This window comes from Eleginops maclovinus, chromosome 14 (assembly GCF_036324505.1).
Source record: "Eleginops maclovinus isolate JMC-PN-2008 ecotype Puerto Natales chromosome 14, JC_Emac_rtc_rv5, whole genome shotgun sequence".
NCBI classification, from domain to species: domain Eukaryota; kingdom Metazoa; phylum Chordata; class Actinopteri; order Perciformes; family Eleginopidae; genus Eleginops; species Eleginops maclovinus.
The window spans coordinates 2017543-2042311 of NC_086362.1; the positions used below are offsets into that span (position 1 = coordinate 2017543).

Here is a 24769-nt window from a genome sequence, read left to right on the forward strand (position 1 = left end):
ATTCTGGCATAGAGCAGCGGTTCCCACAGGGGCTGTCTTCTTCTACGTTTCTATCAAAAACTAATAAATTATAGTTTTTAGATTTAAAATAAAAGGGATTACAAAGGAAATGTTTATTGTTCCTGTTTTTTATTGTAGCCTATGGAAAAATCCCACTTAAAAAACAACACTGTGTAATATTTTTACACCAGACCACCATTACATGTTTCATGTCGCGCACCACACAGAATGACCACAGACCATCATGCATTAGTAGCCCACCTGTGGGCACATTAATTATTTTTTAAAGAAATATTCAATGCATAGACTTTTTAATATATATGTTTTCTATATCTTTTTTTATTAGCTGTAGCCTATAACTGTTACTTAATTAAAAAAGAAGTACTTTTAAATAGTATAATAATTACTAGTTAATATTATATATTAATAAGAAATATTGAATGCATTGATTTTTTAGTGGCGTTATTTCAATTTTGTATATCTTTTTATTATAACTTTGACTTAGTTAAATGATAAGTACTTAGATTATGCATTAATAGTAAGACATGGTGAATGCATTGTTTTTTATTGGAAGTATTTGTATTTTTTTTGGTATTTTTTTTATTAATCTGTATAACTTTTAATGAATAAAAAAATGAGTACTTTAAATATTACACCTTCAATTATGACTATATACAGTCTATGATTATGACAGTATCACGTCGCCTTCAAACGCTCGTGCTTTTATTCTGAAAGTTTGAATCCAAAACAGGAAGTCGACTCGATAGAATTTCCTGTCTGGTAACAGCCTGAAGATGAATTTCGACACATCTGCAACGCAAGATATACACAAATAACGGCAGGTATGAAACAAAACATGGTATTATAATAAGGACCGGAGCCAAACAATGTCTACTGAACCCGGTGCGTTCAATGAGTGTCAATTTAAAACCCGTCTTTAATGGTTGTTTGAAACCGGGCCGTTAGCTTTGAGCTAGCAGCAGCACGCCTGACTAGTTTAGCCATTTTAGCTCTGTTTGTTTTACTTGGAAACAGACCCTAATACACGTGAGGCAGTAAACAAAACGCTTTAACTACAGTTGAGATGTTTTGTTGTGTTTTCTGTGTGTTCTAATTACATCGGGAGAGTCTTCACGGCTGTAACGGTCGTGATTAGGGCCTGTGTTTATATCAAACGGCGGCATCACCATAGGAGGAGTAACGTGACTAAAGTACATTTACTCTCACACTGTATTTAAGTACACAATTGAGGTATCTTCTCATGATGCTACTTCATACTTTTACTCAACTACATTTATTTTACATATTCGGTTAGTAGTTACTCTGCAGATGTAGGTTATTATTTGTACAAAATATATATAAACTAAAAGATCATTATATACGTTATGACAGGTTAAGCTATCCAGTAGTGTATAAAGCAATACAACAACAACAACAACAACAACAACAACCTGGTGCAACATTGAAGTGATACACACATAAATACACCATCATTTGTAAAGTATCTGCTGATTGTTATGCTATTTTGCATAACAATTGCTTTTGCTTTTGGCCCTCTAAGCATATTAAGATGCTAATATTTTGGTACTTTAACAGTTTGAAATCAGGACTTTACTCCTGATTTCAAACTGTTTTAATTCTCTTTTACTTAAGTACAAGATCTGAGTACTTCTCCCACATGTGCAGGTTGCAGTATCACAACTGTGTGAGGTCTGCCATCTGTAAAACTGCAATTGCTTTGACTGAAAGTGTAATCTGAATTAAATCTAGTGTAATTTTTAAGATGTGTTGTATGGTGTCTTAATTTGCATTTACCTATTTTTGCTATTTTGAGTGGATAAGAGCATTCTCACACTGACAAGTATGGTCAAATGTAACGCACTGTAAAGGCTGGGATCGTGTGAAGTTTAAAAACTGTTGAGTTTGGAAGGCTGGAGACTTGTCACCGTAAATGGTCTTAAACTTTTAGGGAGGTTGAAAGGGGAAAGACATTTTCGGGGGCCAGTTTTCTGATGTTTGTTATTGATAGTAAAGTTGGGTCGATTTCGAGTTTTACCGGTATGGACTGGTTTACAAACTCAAACCAGTTTGATTTCATACAAACTGGCATTTGTCATAATGACACATTCTGGCATTTAAGCCACATGTATTAGCCAGCCTAAAGTAGCCTTCATCAGCAGGCTGTTGTTTGGACTAAAATCAACCCGGTTTGAAGGTTTTTAAACCTGTCAAACCCAATTTGAAAGGGCCCGCTGAGCCTTGAATGAGGACATTGCTGGCGTTGTGTGTCCTGCCTTGTCTTCTGCATCATCACCCCACTAAATCACAACCAACATCAAGCAGAACTAAAGTCAGTCTGAATGCTGCCTTCCTCTAGGCCTGGCTTAGTTTTTCCACAGTGACTCATGATGCTATGGTCTGGGTTAGTTAAAATGCAACAAGAGCAAACTATCTTTGTGTTCAGTGTTCACCATAGTTTCTACATCACCGGCTCAGAGCTGCTGTTTTGTACCAGATCTGCCAAACTCTGACGTAGGATTTGTGAGCTACAAACCTATATTCTCTGTGTTTGAAAAGTAATGGATTTCCTGTGTAATCAGATTCCTTTTTTTTAAGGTTTGTTTTTTATGTTTCTGCAGAAGTCAGATATTGCTGACTCTTGTAGCTAGTCATTACTCGGCGCAGTGTTTTTAGGTAGACTTAAGTCTATCAGTTTGATTTAATGTAACATTCTGCAATAAAAATAGCGATTGTGACCTATTACATCGTGCTTTGTGTGTCTGCTGGTGCCCCTCTCAACTCTCTTCTTTACAGATGAGCATTAATAGGGACTGCGTTTGTTTGGGTGTTTCCTGTTAACAGAGGTGACCTTGTCTTCTCTCTTTCTCTATGCTTGTTGCCTTTGCCGCCTCTGTTCTTTCTTGCTAGTGACGACCTGGAAGAGAAAAACAAATTAAACGTGTGTCCGAAAAGACCAGAGTGGACAACTTGAGCCAGGACCAACCGGGTGAAAGATTTTCCCGTCCAAGAAGCTGAAGTCCAGTCCCATTCATTAACCCCTTCCTTTTTGTTTTCTAACTTTTCAGCTTTGCATTGGTATCTGAGCGTTGCGCCCCCTCTCCTGCTGCAGGGCCCCTACCTGGCCCCCTACTTGGAGGGCTCCCAGGGAGCGCGCTCCTGATTGGCCAGCAGGCTGCCTCCTTGCTGCTGGCTCAACTGAAAGCCCAGATAGCACTGACGCAGATCAACAGAGCCATCACCATTCGCAGCCGACCGCCGACCTTGGCAACCAATTCCAACACCCCTGCTCCCTTTATACCCACAACAGCCCCCTCCCCAACTGCAGCGGCGATCAACCTCCTCAACCGTCTGAAGATCGCAAACGCCATGTCCCATCCACTGTACAACCCCTATGCCCCTGGGAACCAAAGTTCCACCCAGGGGCAGTATGGACTCCCAAATATCCCAGCAGAGAGGGATCCTCGGATTGTAGCACCTCACCTTGTTCCTGGGTCCAGCTTTGGCCCTGCTGGAGCTTCTCCTGCGACTCCTGCCAACTCTGGGGTGTTGCCCCCAGCCATGAGTTACAGGCCTGACCAGGGTCGGGCCAGCATAGATGAGACCATGGAGAGGTCCATAGAAATGCAAATTAGCAGAGCCAGAGAGGAGGTGAGGCGTCTTAACCAGCCCACGCATCCGCCCGTAGACCAGGGCCCTCGCTATATCAGCACTCAAAGGGAGGGGTTTCTCTCCTCACAGGTCACAGGGAGGTCCTCATACCCAATGCCCTCAAACCCTACCTCTGTATTACAAAGACAATCAGGGGCTGAAAGTGCAAGAAGCTCCATGGACTGGTCATCAAGCTACAAAATGCCTCCTTCTGAAGATTACTCTAAATTTTATCCACCACCTGCTTCGTCTAGCTATGCAAGTGCTGATAACGGTAGGTTCAATGCGTCCAGCGAAAGAGAACGTGATATGCAGTCCATTCCAGGCTTAGGTGATGATTTTGACTATCCACAGCCAGATAAAATTGCACCTGCGCCTACAGAGTCCAGTCGACCCAAGTACACCTCTGAATCAGCGTCCAACATCCTTGTGCACTTTGGACTTGAGAAAGAGGACTTGGAACATCTCATCTCCTATCCTGAAGACCAGATCACCCCCGCTAACCTGCCGTTCATCTTGAGGCAAATCCGCATTGAGAAGACGAAGAGAGCCACAGATGAGTCTCAGGCAAATCCCCAACCCCCCAGAACTGTGAGTGGATTGGACAGTCAGAGTTTAAGCAGTTCTGGAGGGCCAATGATGCGGCAGGAGGAAACATCATCAGCTGTTAACCAGCCAAGTAAAGTGATAGACTATGGACATACTGGCAAATATACTGGAGGGGTTGGAGATGAGATTGGGAGAGCCAGTGGCGGTAGAGCTAACAGTGGTGGGAGTGGAAGTCTGATACAAATGGACACTTACGATAGTAGCAGACACAGTCGAGAACTTCTGCCAACAAACACAGCAGAGGTGAAAAGCAGTGCCTCGGGTTCTTCACGTGACCAGACAAGCGCTGTTTCTAGTCTCAGTTCTTCATACGGTTCACGACTGAGCTCTGCAGCTCCCCCAATCAATGATCAGACTAAACGATTGCTGAATCTGGCAAATCAGACTTCCCAATCCCCCCTCAGATCTTATTCTCTACCGAAGAAAGACACAGACATCAGGCTTCTCAAGTCTGAACCCACTAAACACAGTGCTTTGCAAGAACCACTGGCAGATCGCCATCCAACGTCCAAAACCCAACCACCTGTCTCTCTGTACCATGGTGTGCATCCCAGCAGACCTGGCGTTGGGTTCATTGGAGGTAACCAGGCCAGTGGCGCCAAGGTACAGAGTAAATCTCAAGGACAAGGGTCTACTGTTCCTGAGCCGATGAAGAAGCAGCAGCAGCAGCAGCAGCAGCAGCAGCAGCAGCAGCAACCGAGGCAGCAGCATCAGCAGCAGCAGTTTCAGCAGCAGCCGAGGCAGCAGGTGCAGCAGCAGCAGGTTCAGCAGCAGCCGAGGCAGCAGCAGCAGCAGCAGCAGCAGGTTCAGCAGCAGCAGCAGCAGGTACAGCAGCCAACACAGCTGATGGGGCAAGCTCTGTGGCCGCCAGTTTTTTCGTTGGTCAGTGCTCCTCCAGCTGCATCTCAGCAGATCCCGGGCCTGATGAACATCTCGCCTTTGCTGGTGCAAGCATCCAAGACTCCAGCAGCCAATTGTGACGTCTCCAAGGGTCTGCCGACTGTCGCCATGATGCATGACTATGCGGCAGCCTCGCCGAGAATCTTTCCACATACCTGTTGTCTGTGTAACAGAGAATGTACTCGTATGAAGGTGAGTGGATGTCTGCACCCTGTTCATGTAAGGAAGTTGTGGGTTTGTTGTTTTCAATATCTCAGAGTTTTGTGTTTTGATCGTTTAAAAAAGCCTTTAATTTAAATGTGATATGGTTTATGTCTTGGAGTTGCAAAAGGGTTTAATTTTGAAAAAATACAAAAGGGGATCCATTCAAAATATTTCAGAAAACTGTCTCCAGATATAACCTCACATATTATTAGTTTGTGTTGTCTACTCAGGAGAGAGGAGTCATTTTTATGCAGTAGCAATTGTCAGATTTACACACATTTTTTATGTTGCATTTGATAAAATGAGATGCGACCAACAATTTTGAACAAGGAACCAAGAAGACGTGGCGAAGAACTGCTGCATCAAGAGAAGACGTCGTTCCCTTTTTCATTTTTACATTTTTTCCCGCCATATTTCCCACGGTGTATTTTCATTTTCAATTTTTCAAAACAGTTGAGAGTGAGAGTACACTTTGTATCTGTTATTCCTAATATTGGCTATATATTACTGAGCTCTCAGTAATACATTGGTTTTCTTTAATATCCAACAGTCCAATCTTTTGTAAAATGGGTTTATTTTTCGAATCTTAGCCCCCCCCTTTTTGCTATTTTTTTTTCTCCCAAAGCCATCATTTATTTTCCATATCTGCCCCTTTGGCACAGTGCCATTCCCATCTTCCCGCCTACTCCAGAGCTGAACCATACATGGTGATTTCTGCTGAGATGATCATCTACAAACATCAGGAAGCCTTCTAAAACCCCAGAAGACAGAAGAACCAGACATCATACCAGCAAGAACCCAAGAAGGAGAAATTGTTGTGCTTGTTACCGGCACCCCTGTGTTTGTTATATTTCATGCTAAAGAATTGTTGACTTCTAAAGGAAATTGTTGCCAATTATAGTAGAATTTCATGTCCTCAATTTTGTCGGTAAGATCACATTTGTTTTGGCTTCTCTCAAAGCCATCATTTTAACACTTCCATTTGTATTTACGGTTGGCTAATGTCTCCTGGGCTCCCGATTGTTCCTGGTATCTGAAAGACTGCTGTTGGCTTGAAGGTTTAAAGAAACCATATTTTTCAAGAAGTGGTTTGAAGCTTACGAACACAAAATAAGTGAAACTGGGACTACTACACAAGAGGGGGAGACATGGAAATGGACATTTGAAATTGACACTCAACAGAACAAAGAGGAACAATGTGTTCCTGTTACCTCTTTAAGGCTCCCGATGTCGAATGAAATATGTTTTCAGACGACCACAAAAAGGACAGTTCAGATGTAAAAGCAGATGTGTTGATAGTGAGTTTGATCTAAATGCTGTGCTTGTCGTTCTAATAGGATTGGATCTCGCACCAGAACACTGCCCTTCACCTTGAGAACTGCAGACTCCTCCGAACACAGTCAGTGTTTTTTTTTTCCTCTTCTCTTGCCGTACAGCCTGGCCTCTTTTTAATATGCAGGTCTGTTTTTCTTTCTTTCTTCACAGATACCCACTGTGGGATGGTGAGATAGCAGTCAAGCCCAGGTAATGTGAGATTTGATTTGAGTTGTGCATACAGAATTGGGTGAGATCCTCTCCTGAGCTTTTTCTCGTCCATTGCCCACTTCAGCGCTGCAGGTAAAGATGCCAAGCCCTCGCACAAAACTTCTACACAGACTATCCAGCACCGTCAGAAAACCAGACGTGGAATTCGCTCCCGCTCCCGTTCGCCAAGCCCGCGTCGCCATGGCTCCAATGGTAAAAGGGAAAAACACAGGAGCTCATCGCGTTCGCCGCACAGCTCCAGGCAAACTTGCAGGTGTGTGATGAATAAATTCTGATTAGAGCAATAACATTGCCATTACCCAAGTGTGATAAAGAAATGTGCATCAGCGTTATCGTTTACCTCCCGTTGAGAAACCAAAGCTTGAAATGTTAACTATGATTCTGGATTATCATAAGATTTCATCTGTACTTTCATCAGGTCCCGATCTCGTTCTTTTTCTCCTCTGTGTTACTCCTCCCGCTATCGATCACGATCAAGGAGCTCTGAGAGAAGATTTTCGCCAAGGAGAGACGACAAAAGGTCCCCACCAAGGAGGAGAGACGAGAGACGGTCATCTCCAAGAAGAAGCCGCGAGAGAAGGACATCTCAGAGAAGTAGCCGTGAGAAACGATCACCTCTGAGGAGAACTGACGAGAGACGATCACCACCAAGGAGGAGTCAGCAAAAGAGGGAAAGCAGTGTAGAAAACCTGGCTAAGAAACTCCTGGGAGCAACAGGTTTGAGAAATTCCAAACATTTGAAAGACTTATGGCCCAGGTTTAAAGATTTATTGTGTGTTGACTGTACCCTTAAAGCACTAGGTAGAAGTCATTTTTATTAATTAAATACAAAGAGTACTTCACACTGCCACATGCCCTGCTTGGTTGCTTTAGTAAGCGATACTACTTTCCCTCGTCGTGCTAACATAACCATAACCGTCTGTCGTCTTTACTAAGTATTTAATGTATTGTGTTGGGCTATCTTACAAAAAAAAGTTGAAATGCTAAAAAGTGGGGGGGGGGGGGTAAATACTATTCCCAGTCTCAGAGGCAGCAAGTAAACACAAAACCAGAGGACCGAGGACTGATCCCTGTGGAACACCATATCTGCTATTTATACCATTGAAAGTACCATTGAGGCCGAAACACTTTTCCCTGACGTTCTTTTTGTTTCCATCTCTTTAGCTGTGCAGTCTCTGTCAAACCCCACTGACCTGGAGGCCGTCGTTAAAACTCTGGCTCCTGCCTTACTGGTCGAGCTAGCCAAGCTGAAGTCTTCATCATCATTAGCCTCCTCCTCCTCCTCCTCCTCTGCAACAGCAGCAAAGCCGCTCACTAAAAAGCCTGTTAAGGCAAATCCTAGTCCTACACAGACCCAGGTTGGTGTGTGTGTGTGTGAGTGTGAGTGTGAGTTAGCAGAAGCTTTAGCTTTAAACGCTTTAAAGACACCAGAAAATCAGATTGGACACTTTTTCAAACCATTTTGAAAAGACAAACTGTTTAAGTAGTCCATTTTCAAACACTACATTGAGTCTAATTATGTCTTTATCTTTCTCTGTTCTCAGGGTGCTGAAGTTCCACCTCAAAACATTGTGAGGCTATTCATGGTTCCTACATTCGTATCTTACACAGATATCGAACATGCTCTGTGGCACATTGGAAAAACTGAGTCAATTGTATTATATCGATCCTTACGTGAGGTAAGTTTAACCCTTCCAGCACTATATCTGCTTATGCTTTACTTTTTCATAACATGCATATCCTCTTGACATGTGTTGCTTTTATCCAAAGTGTTTATGTAATTTTGAGAAGAGAATTAAACCCCCAATCTATCTGCAAAGAAATCACAACGGGGCTGAACAATTTATACATCTTAACTCTTGCAGTTCAAGAGCAAAACTTACCTCTTGTAAACCATTTTAGTCATAAACACATTGGTCGTGCTTTTGTGTATGTGCCCATGTAGGCAGCAGTGTATTTCAAGAGAGCAGAAGACGCTCAGAAATTAATCAACCAGAAGGACATCTACGTGAAAGGAAATTGGCTCCTTGTTAAAGAGAAAAAGGTATCACACCTTTTTACTTTCTGTCCTGGATTACGTACATTTTCCCGTTTGTTTTCTTATTTGAAAAAACAAATCTATATTGTTTTGTTTACAGGACCTCATTTCTCAGGAGCAAAGGACACAGAAGTAAGATACGTTTCACTCAGACCTCTTGTACTGTTTTTATTATATTTATTCCTATAAATGTAATTGTTTCCTTAATTTATGTCCTTGTTGAAAATAAAAATGGGAATTTACCAAATGATGTTCATGTTTATGTGTGCACGGGATCCAATAATGAACAACATATAGAAACATGAATACCTTGATTCTCCATTTTCTCCGTGTCATTTTCTTTCCTTTACAGAAAACTTTCCACATCCGGGTCCATCCCTACATCTTCCAGCAAGCTTCTTCGAGTCGAAAAACCTGCAGCAGGCAAGCTTACCAACCAGAAAGGTGTGGCTAAAGGTGCCGTCAAAGGCCCAACGCATGCCTCTAAAGCCAAAGTATTGGTTTCCAAAGGGAAAAACACCCCTGGCAAGCAGATATCTAAAACAGGAGGGGTTCCTGCGAAGGGAGCTGTGAAAAAGGCTGGGGTAAAGCCAAACACGTCCAAGGTTCCAGATGAAAAGATGGATGTAGAAAAATCCACGGTTCAAGAAGCCGCACCGCAAAACACAGTTATTGTTGTTGAGGATGACGATGTGGTAATTATTGAACCCGGGTCAGAACCGGACAAGGCTAATGACGCTGGAGATGCTAAACCAATGGAGGTTGAGGCAGTGGGAGCGCGAGCGGTAGGGCCCATGGACGTCGCTCAAGAAGAAAAAACAACTACCACCGAGTCTGTTCCAGAAAGCTCTGCAGACAAACGCAGTGAGAGTCAGCCAGTAAACACTGAAGAGGAGAGTCAACCAGGAAAAACTGAAGAGGAGAGTCAACCAGGAAAGACTGAAGAGGAGAGTCAACCAGGAAAGACTGAAGAGGAGAGTCAACCAGGAAAGACTGGAGAGGAGAGCCAGCCAGCAAACCCTGAACAGGAGAGCCAGCCAGCAAACCCTGAGGAGGAGAGCCAGCCACTGGAAATGTCGGTCGAGGCTTCACAGATCCAGGAGAGGCCCTCGACAGAACCAGAGTCCACAACCCAGGGACCGGAGACACACTCCGTGGCTTCGCCCACCGAGGCTTCACACACTCCACAGGAAACAGCAGGCAGCTTGACTGAAGCACCGACTGAGGCACAGCTTCCAGAAGAAGAGGTGGAGACAAAATCGATTCAGAAAGGTACGTTTGACAGGGAACTGTTTGTTTGACACTTAAGTCTTAGGTTTGAATAGCGTTAGCCTTTACCTACTCTTACTCGTCTCATACAAGCACGAGTAACAGCAGTTCCTCCTGGTACAATAAGGCCAAATATGACCCTGATAGTTGAACGGGACTTATTTCAGGCACAGAGCAGGAGGGACTTCTGGGAGTCCGTCTAATAAACCAATCACTCTCTGCTAGGGACAGTATTTGCAGTATCTTGTCGTAGAATGACGATTATTATCCTCTTAGGACTACTTAGATATTGAGGAGAGGGCGTGGTTGGGCAGAAGGCGTGTCACTACGGTGTTTCAACGTTGTCAATTCTCTATCCGTAACCTCCAATGAATCTTCAGTGTCTGACATTAGTTCAAAGCTCTCAGGTTTACTCCAGCGTTCCAGTTCTTTGGATGAAGAGATACAAATACAGCCTTCCCATTTTCTCAGGACATTTTAAAACACATAGGGTTATATGAAGCTCTCCCATTAATCTGCAGGCCTATTAAGGCAGACAACATGTACAGATGTAGTGTTTTTGTAGAACAATGGTGGCCTTCAGGTGATTCATCTTTAATTCATTTGATCTTTTGAAGGTCCTGGGACTGAGTGAAGAGCGAAAAGATATACTTGGCAGTCACTCCAGAGGATTGGCTGACTTGCGGGGAACTAATACAAAACCACCTGTATCCCTCCAGGATAAGTGAGGATTCCTCCAAGATGTCTGCATGCGATTAAACTTTTTGACCCTTACTCACTTCTCATCGTCTCTCTTTCACAGGGACCCTCTCGACAAAGCGCGTCTTTGGACCAATGGTGGGTGACAGTTACACCTGGTTTTCCTAAGGATATAAATCAATCTATTCGACGCGTGGTATTCTATAAAAGTTCACTCTTTTGTACGGTACTGCTCCGACACCTTACAGTTTACTCTTCCCCTTGTTTTATCCAGTTTACTAAACTGAATGCCACACACGTGCTCCTTTCCAACCTGCCGGATCATCGCAAATTCAGCTACACCGTAAACGACATCACCCAGCTATTTCTACCATTTGGGGTTATCGTCCCTGAAAGACTGATCTACACGTTTCCTCAGTCACGCATGGTAGGTGCACGGTTCTGATCTGTTATTAATCGTGTGTTTCTGCAGAATTTTATTGGGTTTTTCTTTTTCCAAGATGATTAACTTGCAGTTGAACATCCTTTGGATAACTTCTCATGAGTTTATTGCATGCTTATAGTTATATAGACTGATTGTATGCGTATTGAAAGATGTGAAATGCTCGCAGTAATGCATTATTTTCCTCTGGTTTTCCCTCAGGCGTTTCTCTGTCTGCCATCATGTCAGCGTGTGCCGGACATGGTGAAAGCCTCTGAGAAGAAGGCCTTGAAGTTACATGGTTGTGCACTTACTGTCAACTCCATAGAGCCCCCATTTAAAATGAGTCCGGTAAGCATTGAGACAACTAGGGCTGCACCTTCAGTTCAAAGAAAGAAAGAAAATATCGTTTTACCTAATTATGAGCAGGCATCTGAAGGCATCTGAACTACTCTGACGTCTCTGTTACAGCTCGCGTTTTATTACTGGCTGATGACCCTGATCGGTGAAGTAAGTAAAACACACACACACACACACACACACACACACACACACACACACACACACACACACACACTTACTCGTGCTCGTTCATAAACCTTTTCCAATAAAGTACTGTAGGTAAAAGTGTAGTGTTTGCTAAATTTCCAATTGGTTAAGTGTTGCTCTCTCCTTGTTCCCTTCCTGTTTGTGATGCAGCGCACGGATGTTGCCGGAGAGAAAATAGTCCTCATCAACAACATTTCATGGACAGATTCCCAGGAGTTGAGAGAAACTCTGAAAGGAATTGTTATTCATCCTGTCATCAACTTCCTCCCTCTCCTCAACAAGGTATGAACCGACACAAGCGAGGGTGGGGCTTTGAAAAACACGTCCTTTTTTGTCTTACCTGTAGGTGTTTGTGTGTGGTTGTGTGTTCCAGGTGTTTATAGAGTTCAAGACCATTGCTGATGTTGATCGACTCGGAGCTTGGTACAGTCAGAAAGGAGACCCCTGCCACCAAGTCTACAGACTAAAAAAAAAGTACTTGGGAAAACTGAGTAAGTCTCTGGGGGGTTTTCCTTTCCTGTAATGTGTTATATCGTGCATGTAAATGGTCTGCAAAGGCTAAAATCCCTGTGTTTCTCTTCCACACACTCCCCCCAAATATCTGTGATACATGGCAATGGCAAAATACTAAAACTATGTAAACACTTTGCATATTGCCAGAATCTAAGCAAAACAAATGTGGAGGATTCTTTGTCACTCTGAGAAGTGCTCCCTTCCTGTTTCCTACCTCGGGTCCTACCTTTATCATTCCTGGTAAGAGACCTTACAATATCATTTGGACAAGTTCATGACGATGATGATCTGATTCTACCACGTTTACTTACTCAGTAAAGTAACGCATTGTTCACTTTTAACCCCAAGATCACCTGACAGTCAGCGGAGCGGGCGACATCGAGGTGAGCACATTGAAGTTTCCTACTTTATATTATATACATAGTTTAGGAGGACCTTTTTGTAATATTGATCCAGCAGCACGTGATAAATAAATAGGAAACATACTGTCTGAAAGAACAGGATGAAGACTGTTCCATATGTTGCTAACGTTACATTAACCACTATACTACTATTCTATACTAGACATAACAAAAAAGCCTAAATGAACCTAAATAGTTCCAGATGTTTTTACCTCCCATTCTGCTGAGTCACGTTGGGTGTTTCTGCCCTCCCTCCATCTGAACCGTGACGTTGAATCCACCTCCAAAACGTGTATTAAACGATGTGCTTTGAACGGTTGTGTTTATCCAGAAGGCCAGTGGTTGCGGCTCCATGTTCCCCACCATCATGTTGACGGGTTTACCAGAGAAATTCTACAAGTACGAGGACGTGGCCCGGTTGTTCCTGTGCTACTTCCCCAAGCAGGACCTGGACTCCCTGTACTACAACGTGCTTATCTTACCGCTGCAGAAGAGGGTAAGGTTGAGATACAAGAAACATTGCAAAAAACCTACGCCACCTACTGCTGAATAAAACAATATCTAGTAAAAGCATGAGGAAGAAAAGGAGCAGGCGATCACACTTTTCCTTTGCAGATTAACTCTAGATTCTATTGAAATGGATTACCTCTCCTCTCCTCCAGGCCTTCGTGTTATTCACTGACTGGACGATGTGCTGCAAATTTGCTCGAAGTCACATTTCAGAGCCAGTCTCAATCATAGGCGAGAAGCTCCACATTCACTTCGTCTTGGAACCAGTGCTTCCTGCGTCCAGTGAGGTACGGACTGTGGGGGGAAACACACGGCACCGCTCGGGATAACGATCTGACTTGTGATCTTTTTGTTGCAGGAGATGATGTACACCACTCTGGTGAAGCTAAGCGACGGTGTAAGTCTTCTTCGTCAACTTTTGTCGAGTCTTTTCTCCTCCTCCTCCTCCTCCTTTTCCTCTTCCTCTTCCTTCTCCTCCTCCTCCTCCTCCTCCTCCTCCTCCTTTTCCTCTTCCTTCTCCTCCTCCTCCTCCTTCTCCTTCTCCTTCTCCTCCTCCTTTTCCTCATCAACTTCCTTCTGCTTCTTTAGAGAGTTCCAGAGCCCGAGTGTCTGCAGGAGCGCTTGTTGCATGTGCTGTTTACCAAGTGTTATCGGAGCATCCTCTTCGACTTCATGGAGGTGGTTCTCTCTGCGGCGCCCTATGTCAACTTCCTGGCACTTGCCAACAGGGTACTGGTACACACAGACACACAGACACACACATCTGCATTTTCATTGTTTCAAGAACTGCCTTCAAAATAAAAGCATTAACAAAGCTTCTGACTGCCTTCAGAATAAAAGTACTAAAATGACTTTAATTTAATTACAAGTAAAATAAATAAAAACAGCTAGAAAATAAACGTTAAGAGTATTAAGAAATATAAATCAATAGATAGTTTTTCTCTCCGTGATTTCTCCTCCAGCTCTACATCGAGATGGTCGACTCCAGTGGCGTTACGAAAGTGTTGGAGAAACTCCAAACTATCTCGCAAGACTTGAAGAATTGGTAAGCATGTGTGATTGTGAAAAATGCAGACTGATTACAGACACGATTAACTGAGACCTGATTCCTCTCACTGACCAATGACCTTTTGTTTCTCTCCTCAGGGGTCAAATTCAAAGTATTGAATCGTGAGTACATCACTTCTTTCATTAATGTATAAAAAAAACTTCATTTGGCATTAAATTACATTTCTGACCAATTACTTCATGCTCACTGAAAGAGAACTAATTAGATTAAATTGCATTCCTTACTTTGTTAACAAAATACTATATTCAGACATTTTGAGAGTTCTTTTAAGATAGATGTACTTTATTGATCCCAAAGAGGGAGTTGTTACAGCAGCATGTTAAAACAAAGGCATTGAACATCATTTGAAGATAAAGTAGAACATTTAAAAACCCATTTCAGCCGCTTGTGTCCTCGATCATACAGTATAAACATCTCAAAGGAAAATAAAACAGCCTGACCGAAGATAGACATCTGTAGACTATCTGTCAAACACTATGAAGGGCCAAATTACAGCTAACAATTAAAAGTAGCATGTCATGTACCTTAAATGTGTGAGGAATGACATATTCATTTTAAAAAGTGAAGAAAAGTCCTGTTATAATAACTAATAACCCTTATTTGTTTTTCATTTTAGTCTGGACCCACTCAAACAGCATCTGCACTATTCAAATGATACCAAAAGAAAGGCTGACACGGACTCTGTCTCGTCAAAAGAAGACGTGGTGAAAGCTGAAGGTGCTAAGTCTGCCGTCAGCACTGGGAACACCGCAGCTCCTGGTTCCGCCTCCACAGGAACCCAGCCGAGAGCAGATCTCCCTCGCATCAACAAGGATGTTTTCCAGGCGCTCACGGCGGCCGTCCGTAACCACAGACTCACCCGGGCCAGCCGGTCCCACAGCGAGGGCAGGAAGGTCAGTTTATTGTTATTTTATTCGTATTTATTTCATGATTTTGAACCAAATTGTGACTTTCATCTCTGACATTCTGATATTTTTGCTGTGCTTTCTTTTAAAAGACTGTTCTTTATAAATGTGTGTAAATCTGAAGTAAACTTAAATGTGTGTTTTCTCAGAGCCAGAGCAAAAGCAGAGGAACTTCTGGACCTGAATCGGCCGGCACTGCACCGCAGAAAGAGGTAAACAAACAACTTTTGTTGTTATTTATTCCTTCGAACACCTTGGTCCTTTTCTGCTCTCCTTTGCTTTACAGATCAGATCAGATTTATTTACTTGTTTCCTCCTCCCCTTGTTCTCAGGATTATTTCACCAGTGACATCCCTCCTTCAGACTACTATGGTTTCGACGAGCAGGATTTGGACATGGATGAGTTTGTGACCGTGGATGAAGTCTGCGACGACGAGGCGCAGTCCTCGAGCCACCGGGATCATGGTTCCTCCTCCTCCTCCAGGCCATCCTTCAGAATGAGGAGAGGGAGGCACAGCTCCGCCGACAGACACTCCTCATCGCGGTACTCAAAAGACGGCAAGAGGTCCGCCCCTTCTTCCTCTTCCTCCTCCAGGACGACTAGAGGCGCAAGCTCTTATCGCTCTGAGTCACCGAAAAAGTCCAAATCCTCCTCCAGCTCCAGTAAGACCTCCTCTTCTTCTTCCTCTGCCACTAAAACCCCTTCTTCCCCTGGTCAGAAAACACAACAGAGCAAGACAAAACCTCCAGTGTCCTCTGGTTCCCGCTCGTCTTCCGCCGCACGGGAGACGGAAAAGAAAACAGCCGCATCAGCCATCGAGGCTTCAAAGGAGACTCATTCCGAGAGAGACAGAGTGAAAGCCAATCAGCGTGCAGTGGCGACGCCCAGCCACAAGGTAGCGGCAGAGGACGTTCCTGCAAAAAGTGTTGAGTCAGAGACAGACAGGGAAACATCGTCAGGGATGCGTGATGAGTCCAGCCAAGAAGAAGAGGAGAACAACAGCAAGGAGGAAGAGAAGGATGATGAAGAGAAACAAACAGAGGTGGAGGAAGGAGAAAAGTACCAGATCCTTGATGAAACTGATGAACAGATGGATGATGGGGAACAGGATGGAGGATCTGAAGCCCCGCCAACTCAACCCGAGGGAGGACAGGAGGATAGCTTTCAGGTTGTGGACAGTGTTGACAACGAAGCCCGCCCACAGGAAATGGAAGTGGACGATTCTTTCAAAGTGTTAGACACTGTTACTGAAGACCAGACAACTACAGGTGAAGAGGAAAGCTCCACAGGAGAGGGCGCTGCATCAGCCGGGGACAAATCAGATAAAGATCAGGAGCTAGTCAAACAGGACAAGCTTCTGTGGGAGAAGAGACGAAGAGCAAAGAGGAAGAAGCAGATTCTTGCAGAGATCCTGAAATCCCAGATGAAGTCCAGACCCTTCCCGACAAAGATCAGGAAAGCGACGATGTCGGACTAGAAACCTTTGAGATTTTAGATTCTATTGACGATCAAACCGCAGCAGAAGACCCGAAAACTCCCTGTGAGCCGATCTCTAAGGAAGCGATGGAGGAAGAGGAGGCGACGTATCAGGTGATCGATTCTGTGGGAGATCAGCCGACCGACAACATGGGGAGGAGAAACGGGAGAGGAGAGGCGAGGAAAGAGTCGAAGAAGAGTGTCCCCGCCACCAGAGCATCCAGGAGTGACGCCACGGAGGAGGTTGTGTATGAGGTGATAGACTCTGTTGGAGACAAACCAGTTCAAGAAGTCAGGAGGAGGAGTGTGAGAGGAAGGAAAGACGTGTCAGAGGAGGCTACGTATGAGATCATAGACTCTGTAGAGGACGAGACGGCCAGCGATGAACCGACGACCTCAAGATCTACGAGAGGAACAAGAGGAAGAGCGGCGAACAGAGACACGCCGACGAGGAGGAGGAACACTCCTGCCAGAGAGACGCAAACCCCGAAGAGAGAGGAGAAAGAGCCTCGAAGAGCGAGGAGAAAGAGCCTCCGAAGGAGAGCGACGTTGCTGTGAGTCAGGAGGATGCTGCCGTAGCAGAAGCGCAGGATGAGGTTAAGGATGTACTGCCTGCTGCAAAACCAAAAGGGAAAAGAGGAAGACCAAAAAAGATGACTAAAAAAGAGATCGCTGCGAAGAAAGCGGAGAAAGAGGCAGCAGAAAAAGCAGCTGCAGAAGAAGAACAAACGTACCAGATCCTCGATTCTGTGGAGGACGAGACTACGGACGATCCACCAACCATAGAGGAGACTTCTAAAAACAAACAAGAGGAAGGAGCATCCATCGCACCTGGGGAGGAGGAGGAGGAGGAAGAGCCTATGTATCAGGTCGTGGATTCTCTGGATGAAGAGCAATCCCAAGAGGAGCCGCCGGCCTCAGAAGTGCCCGACAAACGCAAACCAGAAGAAGAAACTCCTGCAAAAGAAGAGGCTTCCTCTGGAAAAGAAGACACGCCTGCGTCTGGAAAAACAGACGTGGAAACGAGTGAAAAAGTGGAGGAGAATCTGTACCAGATTGTGGACGATTTAGAGGATACGAACGAGGAAGAAGCAACCCAAGACAGAGAGATAGAGGACAATCCAACCGCTGAATCCAAGAGTGATGCCGCTCTGTTAGAGAAGGCTGACCAAGAAAACGCCCCGGAGAAAGACCCGGTGAGCCTGGACGAGGTGAGCGACGAAGAGGAGGACTACCCCGACGATGCCGCCGAGGAGGAAGAGCTGAGGAGGCGACAAGCCGCCACCAAAGACAGGCGGTTCACAAAGGAGAGGGAGGAGAGGAGGACCAGGGAGAGGGGGGAGAGGAGGAGCAGGGAGAGGGAGAGGAGGAGCCATAGCAACAGCAGCAGCAGAGGAGGAGGAAGAGCGAGGAGGATGAAGGAGGAAGAGGAGCAGGTCGACCCCAAACAGCTGGTGACTCTGGATGAGGTGGGAGCAGATGAGGCGGGGGAGGAGGGGGTAGAGATGCAGGCACTCGTCACTCTGGATGAGTTCATCGAAGAAGAAGAGGGGGAGAAGGACACGCCAGAGACCCGCCCACTGAGCCAGGAGGACCAATCAGAGGACTTCTTAAACCCAGAGGTACAAATCTACATTTTATTTTCTGCCGTTGGAAAACTACGATCAGCCAAGCGAACATTTAGACTGAAAATAAAATGTTTGTTTTCAGACGCTGGTGACTTTAGACGAAGCGGGCGACGATGATGAAGAGGAGCAGGATGAAGAGGAGGGTGAGAACACCTGCAGATCGGCCAAACGCAAACCCCAATTGGTCGTCTCCATATTAAAAAAAGGTGTAAATTAGAACCACAGCGACGTCTCCATCCCATCATGTGTCCCAGTACAGCTCATGCACGCGGCCAGAGGAAAAGAGCTGAAGGCTTTTTGTTTTCTGTCCAGATTTGGAGGAAAGCGCAACCTTTGTGACGGTGGACGAGGTGGGAGAGGGGGAGGAGCAAGAACAGGAGCTGTGTAAAACAAGGACGAGAGAACCGGCCAAGAAGAGAGCCAGGCGGACCCCTGGTAACACACACACACACACACACACATACATACATTTAAGTCATTTAGAAGTGTCCTTGTGTGCATAACAGAATAATGTTCTTTAACCACAGTGAGAAAATCAGCCAGGGGGAAAACCACAAGAGACGAGACGGAAGAAGAAGCAGCATCGGATGTCCCGCCTCCTGCTCCACTCGACACATCCTCCTCAGGTGACGTGCAGCAGCCAGAGGAGGGAGTGGAAGCAGCCAGTCCCGCCCACATCGAGGCCTCCTCTGCTGGGCAGGAGATGCAGCCAGAGGAGCAGACTCTGGAGGAGTGTGCGGAGGAAGGAGACGAGGAGAAGGAGGAGCGGAGCAAAGTGGACATTAAAGGTAGAATTAGAGCTACAGGACTAAATTAAACACAGATGATTGTTGTGGACTTAAATGATTGATTGATTGATTGATTGATTGTGCTTTTGTTTAGTTAAACGGAGGAAGGAGCCCATCGGTCCGGAAGCAAAGCGATCCCGCTCTCAGTCTCCCTCGGTCTCTATCAACGTCAAACTGCCGCCCTTCCAACCCAACAACCCCCTAGGTAACACACACCAACACACACATTATCCAAGTATTTTGTCCCACTTTCCACCCGTGTCCCCCTAACTGTCTCCCCCTCACTGCCTCCCCCCGCAGGTCAGGAGTTTGTCGTCCCTAAATCCGGATTCTTCTGTAACCTGTGTTCGGTGTTCTACCTGACGGAGAGCACGGCCCGGGACGAGCACTGCAGCAGCCAGAGACACTACGACAACCTGCAGGTACACACACACGCACACACACACACACACACACACACACACACACACACACTATTATACACACCCTTTGCTTCACATCTTTCCCTTTCTTCTTCTTCTTGCAGGAACATTACCAGAAGCTGCAGCAGACACCGTCCGGTTACTCGCAAGGATCTGTTTCCGATTGATTCTGACTTTTGTATAAACGTGTAAAGCTGACCAGTGTTTAGCGTCACACACCAATGTATATTAAGCCAACTAATTCCCAATCAGACATCTACCATAAACACATGTTAGCATGTATTCAAGCTCCCTCGCTCTGCCTGCAGGTGCACACATGCATCTCTTGTTTTGTGATGATTAAATACTCTCTTCACTTTTTTATGTTTGATGATTTTATGCTAAATTAGTTTGACAGCTGGGATTTCTGCAGGATGTGATTAATGATATATATCCTCTTCATCCCGGTCTCATGTAGGTCATAGATCCTGTTACTGATGGAGCTTCATCACTTGTTTTTAAACGCCATCACTTTTCTATCAGATCATTACATTCAACATTCAAAGCATCATTTTAGTTTTCCTTTTTAGACTCGATCACCACGCAGTGACCGCTTCTTCTCATTGTTTGTAGAAGTGAATACATAATAATAAATTGTGGTCTTTTCTTTTTATGTGTACCTGAAATGGCATTACCCCCCCTCAGATTCTGCTCATGTAATTTAAATAAAATGTGTTCACTCTCAGCTGGACCGCCTGTTTATTCACTCCCCATGATCACTTACCGTTATGGAATACCATTTAAGCCAAAATGTATTAAATACATATATAAATAAATATGGTTATGAGATCACTTCTGAAATAAAGAAATGAGGCAATACACATATATATACATGCACATTTATTTCATAACCATAATTATGTATATATGCATTTCATTTATTGATTCCGTACACCTGAGCGCTATGACTCTAAAGTGTCTATATTTTTTTAGTCATGCAAACAAAACTTTAATTAGGTGGAATATCTCCAGGGAGGTTACAAATGAAGAAAACGTTACAGATTTATAGTAATTAAAAACAATGCAAAGCTATTTTAGTCAGTAATAATGAATATCACTTGACTAAAGGCACTGGTTGCCCCCCCCCCCCCTATGAATAAATATGCTCATAAAGAATAAATTATAATTCTTCATGTCATAATTTATTTATTCAAAAGGACATTTTTATTTAGTTAATTTCAGCTGAATTAGTTTTTAAATAATCCCACATTAATTTTACCAGTTTTTTTCATTTAAATAATTTCCCTATTTGGGATAACTGAAGTATATCCATCTATCTATTTCTGATGTGAAATAGGAGTTGATATGAAATTAAGGCGAGGTATATTATAAGTGGCTGTGCTAAATTGGGAGATCCCCTTATAAATAAAGACAAGTGACTCAGTATAAAAGCATCTCCTCTTAGATCAGTCGAGTCACAGTGAAACCGCTCTGTAACACTGGTGTGTTTCAGAGCTGCAGGTTCCGGCTTCTTCCATCAGCTGTGAGTCATTTGAGAGGAGATCCAATTACCCCCCGAGAGAGGAGCATTTATAGGATCAATTCTCTCTGATTGATATGACCAAGTGACACATAACGACCGCCTAGTGGTTAAAAAAAACAAGAACAGGAGCTCACATCCAAGACATAAACACAAACAGGTCCACCTTCATCTTGAGCTAGCATACTTCCCGTAAACACACACACACACACACACACACACACACACACACACACACACACACACACACACACACACACACACACACACACACACACACACACACACACACTCCCTAAATATGCATATGACATGACTGAAGCCCAGTGGGTCGCACTATTAATAGAGGGCCAACAGAAATCCCCCCCCATGTCTGCCCACACTCTGCTACTGTTGCTGAACACTTGCACTTTCAGTAATCCTCACTGACTTGTAGATTGTTTGGATGTTTTATGCCAAGACATTTTTTTTCCTCTACTTAATCCCAACAGCACTTATCCTGATTTCAACCTGAATTTGGGAGTAGATTAAACTAGGAAGAGGGAAATATTGTTTACATTTGTTGAGTTTTTTCCCACGGATGTCATATTTTGGACACTTTTGCCTCTTTCAATGCTAACAAGATGCATATAGAAGTATAACATATAAACCTTTGAGGGTTTATTTGGTACAGAGAAAATACAAAAGGCTAGGAGCGCTAACTGGGCTAGCATGTTAGCCATTAGCTCGCCAGCTCAACATGTTCCCACGCACCATTTTTCTTACTCTTCTTACTCTTTTCTACTAAAGCATATTTTCTGAAATAAATGATCTGAATAATTATGTATTTTCAAATATTTGATCCATTTATTTATATTTCTCTCCCAAAACCCCCTTTAAAATAACATTGGGAGCTCTTGTCTTCTATCGCTGCAACAAATCTGCTTCACTCACAATTTCCCCATCCCACTCTTACCCTTTGTCAGAGTGTGTGTGTGTGTGTGTGTGTGTGTGTGTGTGTGTGTGTGTGTGTGTGTGTGTGTGTGTGTGTGTGTGTGTGTGTGTGTGTGTGTGTGTGTTCGTTTAAATTGGCAACGTTTGGATTGCTGATGGTGTGCAGGCATGTCTGACCTGAAAATGAAAGGCCACTGTGTGTGTGTGTGTGTGTGTGTGTTTCTGGCCCTTTAAACCCGTTGTGATTGAAAGGACAGTGTGTGTATGTGTGTGCATGAGTCAGCCAGTGCACCATGCTTGCTGTGTGTGTGTGTAAGAGAGGGAGACAGTAGGGGGGGGGCGAGTGAGACAGCTGAGTGTTGCAGCTCTGGTCTCTCACTCTCTATTCGCCCTCTGTGTCTCTCGTCCACTTCTTCTGCCTCTCTCTTGTTTTAAGGATACTTTTGGGATATACTGACGCCCATATATGGACATCACTGTGTCTGGGATTTGACAGAGCTCTGCTGAGTGTGTGTGTGTGTGTGTCTGTGTGTGAGAGTGTGTGTGAGCCATGCTGCGTGTGTTTATTCTGTGTGCAGAGCGTCTGCATACGCCAGACGACGACATCAGTGATGCCTACTGCAGCGTCACCTATGAAGGTAGGGTGTGTGTGTGTGTGTGTGTGTGTGTGTGTGTGTGTGTGAGAGAGAGAGAGGCAATAGATATATTTGGGTAATAAGGGGTTAAGTTCATGTAAAAAGAGAGTGTGTGTGAGGCTTGCATGGCACAATATTGATCCAAACACACACACACACACACACACACACACACACACACACACACACACACACACACACACACACACACACACACACACACACACACACACACACACACACTGTTTCGAACAGCTGAGGTTATTATTGGATAGTCATGTCTTCCAGTCTGTTGGGGTGGGGCGGAGGGAGAGAGATAGGGAAGGGGATAAAAAGGAAGTGGATGTAATATGTGGGGAAAAACCAGTGGTGTAATTTCAACCAGTAAATTAAAGAGGCCCAATCAGGCTGTTTTCCCCTTTCCTGTAGTGTCTTAGTGACATCACTTTGTAGCACTTCCATTGGCTCGATCATAAGTAACCGATATCTTTGGAAATCTTGTGATCAGGACTAGTTTGAAAATAAAGGTTCAGTAGGTTTGAACAGTCTGTGTTGGTAAGAAATAGATCATTGATTATCATCTGAGCTTCAGGCGTTATTCGTCATTTTCTTTGCTGTATGATTAAGGCCCTATTGTTCCAGCAGCTCATGTGACAACCTGACTGGGAGTTACATAAACATGCTTAATATGAATGATGTGCACTGATGCTTAATATCATGTGAGCTCTGTACATTTTAATGCAGTTGACTGCAGTAACCAAGGTTTGTGCTACAGCATTTAATACGTGGTTAAAGTGTATTTTTTTAGCCTTTTTGTTTATATTTTATCTTTAAATCTGCAATTGGTGCTTTATTTCTCTTTCCCAAATCAGTTTGTGATACGTTGGCTGATATATGGCTAATTCTGGCTGCACAATGCGACACAAAAAGTGGGTCAACTTGGTTTAAAAAGAGGCAATTCTATTGTTAAACCACTTGGCTAATATCCCCTTGAAAAAACAAACCAATTAAACATAAATTCAAGTAGAAAACGTACATATAACTCCCTTTTTAATTTCAACAAATAACTGTGTGCAATGGTATGTTTACTTTTCAGTGTGTGTGTGTGTGTTGAGGCACTGGCCTACATTACACAGGGACGTTTTGTGTAGCAAACAGACAAAGTGTCATGAGTTCATAAAACATAAACAGACAGCACTTTTAATGACAGCTTGACTGGAACAACAGGAGATCCAGTCTCCCTCTAATTACTTAAATATAGATTTTTTAATCAAAAAGTAAGAAGAAATGTCTCATTTGGAAATACAGCATTTAGCGCGCACACCTGCTCGTGCTAGGCTAAGCAGTGCCACGAGCTCATCAGGTGTGCAGCATTTCACTCTTAAGTAATATATTTTTTATCTTGACATTAGTTTATTATCTCCATTAGAGGAAGTAATAGAAAGATTCGTTCATACATGTTTAACTCAGATAAGGAAGTCTTTTGTGCTCCAACATCGACCACAAACTGAAGGGTAAGTGTAGTTAGCATAATTTCTGTTAGCTTGTTAGCTCGTAGCTAGCAGAGGTTGACAGTGTTACTTGTTGAAACGGTTGAAACATACAATAATAACTAGTTTTTGTATATAGATATTAGTAGAAAGCACCTAGGGTTTCGTTTACATTTTAAAAAACGTTACATTTGACTATATTTGCTGTCAAAATGTTCACTATGCTAATGCTAACTGTCGCTAACGCTGCTGTGCACAAGCGTTGTGTAGTATATGAACATATTTGAATGCTTTTCAGCTGACATCAGGCATTATAGCAGTTTCACTTATAATTAAAGAACTTTATAGGTCAGTTTCAAAACATAAATAACAACAACTTGGTTTCAATAATTATGAAAAATTCACAAAAAGTAAAGACTACGTATTTTCTGAAAAGGCCTATAAAAAATGAATATAACTGACACTGCATTTTCTACCTAGCAACCCTATATTTGCTTATATTAATGTATAAGTAACAATTTATAGACCCTTTACAATTAGACAATACAATACAATTATGAATACACCTTTTCTTGT

General features: G+C 43.6%; 2 protein-coding genes across 2 annotated transcripts in view; both read left to right on the top strand.

Annotated features, from left to right (window-relative positions):
* LOC134876289 (uncharacterized) overlaps window positions 1-20340 on the top strand; it is a 26564-nt gene extending 6224 nt beyond the window's left edge. Inside the window, 36 exon segments of the mRNA XM_063901278.1 lie at window positions 3087-5370; window positions 6720-6781; window positions 6868-6906; window positions 6992-7180; window positions 7346-7644; window positions 8092-8285; window positions 8472-8606; window positions 8873-8971; window positions 9066-9097; window positions 9318-10237; window positions 10866-10958; window positions 11037-11071; window positions 11208-11360; window positions 11577-11705; window positions 11826-11864; window positions 12054-12185; window positions 12277-12394; window positions 12564-12656; window positions 12765-12799; window positions 13149-13313; window positions 13480-13614; window positions 13686-13724; window positions 13916-14056; window positions 14290-14372; window positions 14474-14497; window positions 15013-15289; window positions 15451-15513; window positions 15634-16773; window positions 16776-17332; window positions 17335-18400; window positions 18489-18612; window positions 18719-18841; window positions 18934-19194; window positions 19289-19399; window positions 19495-19616; window positions 19721-20340. Coding sequence (XP_063757348.1) covers window positions 3087-5370; window positions 6720-6781; window positions 6868-6906; window positions 6992-7180; window positions 7346-7644; window positions 8092-8285; window positions 8472-8606; window positions 8873-8971; window positions 9066-9097; window positions 9318-10237; window positions 10866-10958; window positions 11037-11071; window positions 11208-11360; window positions 11577-11705; window positions 11826-11864; window positions 12054-12185; window positions 12277-12394; window positions 12564-12656; window positions 12765-12799; window positions 13149-13313; window positions 13480-13614; window positions 13686-13724; window positions 13916-14056; window positions 14290-14372; window positions 14474-14497; window positions 15013-15289; window positions 15451-15513; window positions 15634-16773; window positions 16776-17332; window positions 17335-18400; window positions 18489-18612; window positions 18719-18841; window positions 18934-19194; window positions 19289-19399; window positions 19495-19616; window positions 19721-19783 — 9574 coding nt within the window. The 3' untranslated portion in view covers window positions 19784-20340.
* Window positions 20341-22484: 2144 nt separating this feature from the next.
* dysf (dysferlin, limb girdle muscular dystrophy 2B (autosomal recessive)) overlaps window positions 22485-24769 on the top strand; it is a 48014-nt gene continuing 45729 nt past the window's right edge. Inside the window, exon 1 of the mRNA XM_063901023.1 lies at window positions 22485-22706. Within this exon, the coding sequence (XP_063757093.1) occupies window positions 22619-22706 (88 nt within the window). The 5' untranslated portion in view covers window positions 22485-22618. The remainder of the gene's footprint in view (window positions 22707-24769) is intronic.